Source organism: Octopus bimaculoides, chromosome 17 (genome assembly GCF_001194135.2).
Source record: "Octopus bimaculoides isolate UCB-OBI-ISO-001 chromosome 17, ASM119413v2, whole genome shotgun sequence".
Classification (NCBI taxonomy): domain Eukaryota; kingdom Metazoa; phylum Mollusca; class Cephalopoda; order Octopoda; family Octopodidae; genus Octopus; species Octopus bimaculoides.
The window spans coordinates 37978484-37980149 of NC_068997.1; the positions used below are offsets into that span (position 1 = coordinate 37978484).

Below are 1666 nucleotides of genomic sequence, written 5' to 3' on the forward strand. Positions count from 1 at the left end.
TATATATATATATATATATATATATATATATATGTATCCGTCTAAGAGTCCAGAAGTCAAGAAGCATATTATGCATTCGTATACTTACTTGGTTATATTAATCAAAGAATACAGCATTATACATTTCTTTCGCTGAGGAAGATGCAGTGTTACCTAACCGTACAATTATCTAGTATCTGGTTATCTAATCGCAGTACAAAGCCAATTCGTGAGATTGACTGAAATGGATCTATAATATTGTATACTTTGATATATATTTGTGTGTGTGTGTGTGTGTGTGTGTGTGTGTGTGTGTGTGTGTGTGTGTGTGTGTGTGTGCGCAGAGTTATTTGCTGAGGGATTACCAGCCCAGGCATAATACTTTATAAGCTCTCTGTTAGTACACCAGGCTAACAATGTCATTTAGGTTTGTAAAGAGCTCCGCGTATTCACGTGATAGACTCCGGAGTTATAGTTCATCGGCATTCCACATTACAAATCCATGGTTGTGCTCCAGTTATAATGGTTTTTACTCAGAGGGATTTACAAGTCAAGTGTAAATAATGGTCATTACGTATTTTCTTTATTGCAGTAAATTTGACTTACAGTTGTTTCCTTTCGTCATTATAGATTCGTAATTGACAAGTTTACTCAATAGCTTACTTTGTCGTTAGGAGGCCCATGTTAACGGACGGAAGATTCGCCCAGGGTATATGTATGTCTATCTATCTATCTATCTATCCATCCATCTATCTATCTATCTATCTATCTATCTATCTATCTATCTATCTAAGGTGAGAGAGAGAGAACTTAATATTATTTCTGTTTATTAACTATTTACAATCCATCTCTTCCTATTTTGATAGCAAATTCTCCAGATAAATCTTTATGCACAGCCCCTCCTCAGGTCTCTCGATGATCGATTGTTTAAGTCACCCTAAAAGTTACATCTCTATTATCTATTTAGTAATTATTGTGTACATTACCCATCTTAAGAAGTACCTTTATGTCACCCTTTTACGATAAAATTTGTTTCACCCATCTTTCATTTAATCTCTTTGTATAATTACTTATTTTACTTCGTAAACATTGAAGAGAATGTCATCTTTCAGTGTTTTATTAGATCGACCTGAAATTGTGTCAGTAAAACATGTAAACGTATAACATATTTCGAAAAATTTGCATTAAGCCTTTAAAACATTTCGTACGAATTAGCAGTCTGCAAAGTTACAACCTGACTGAGGAAAATTTGAGACATCTGAAAGCCTTTTAACGTCAAATGTTTGCTAAATGAATAAGAAAAATATTCCATGCACACAAATTTTATCTCATACGAAAACACACCAAGTTTTATTTGTATAGACATTAAACTAATAGCAATAAATATTTTGTACTTACTGTAGATGCAAAGATATATCCGTTGCTAATATTGCTTGTTTTAACAGATTAATAACCTCTGCGTAATCTTCTGAACTTAAGTTGGCGAACAAATTGTGGCCCTGGGAAAGAAATTAAGGCATACTTATATATGTGCGTGCGCGCGCGTACGCATTTATAAATGCATTTATAATCTTATATACATGTATATACATATATATATATATTCTTATATATATACATGCACGAACACGCAGACACATTTACACTAATATATATATATATATATATATATATATATATATATATA

General features: G+C 32.3%; 1 protein-coding gene across 1 annotated transcript in view; it reads right to left on the minus strand.

Annotated features, from left to right (window-relative positions):
* The window catches only part of LOC106884049 (dual 3',5'-cyclic-AMP and -GMP phosphodiesterase 11A), a 359609-nt gene that overhangs the window by 61208 nt on the left and 296735 nt on the right, over positions 1-1666 (minus strand). Inside the window, exon 16 of the mRNA XM_052973868.1 lies at positions 1378-1478. Within this exon, the coding sequence (XP_052829828.1) occupies positions 1378-1478 (101 nt within the window). The remainder of the gene's footprint in view (positions 1-1377; positions 1479-1666) is intronic.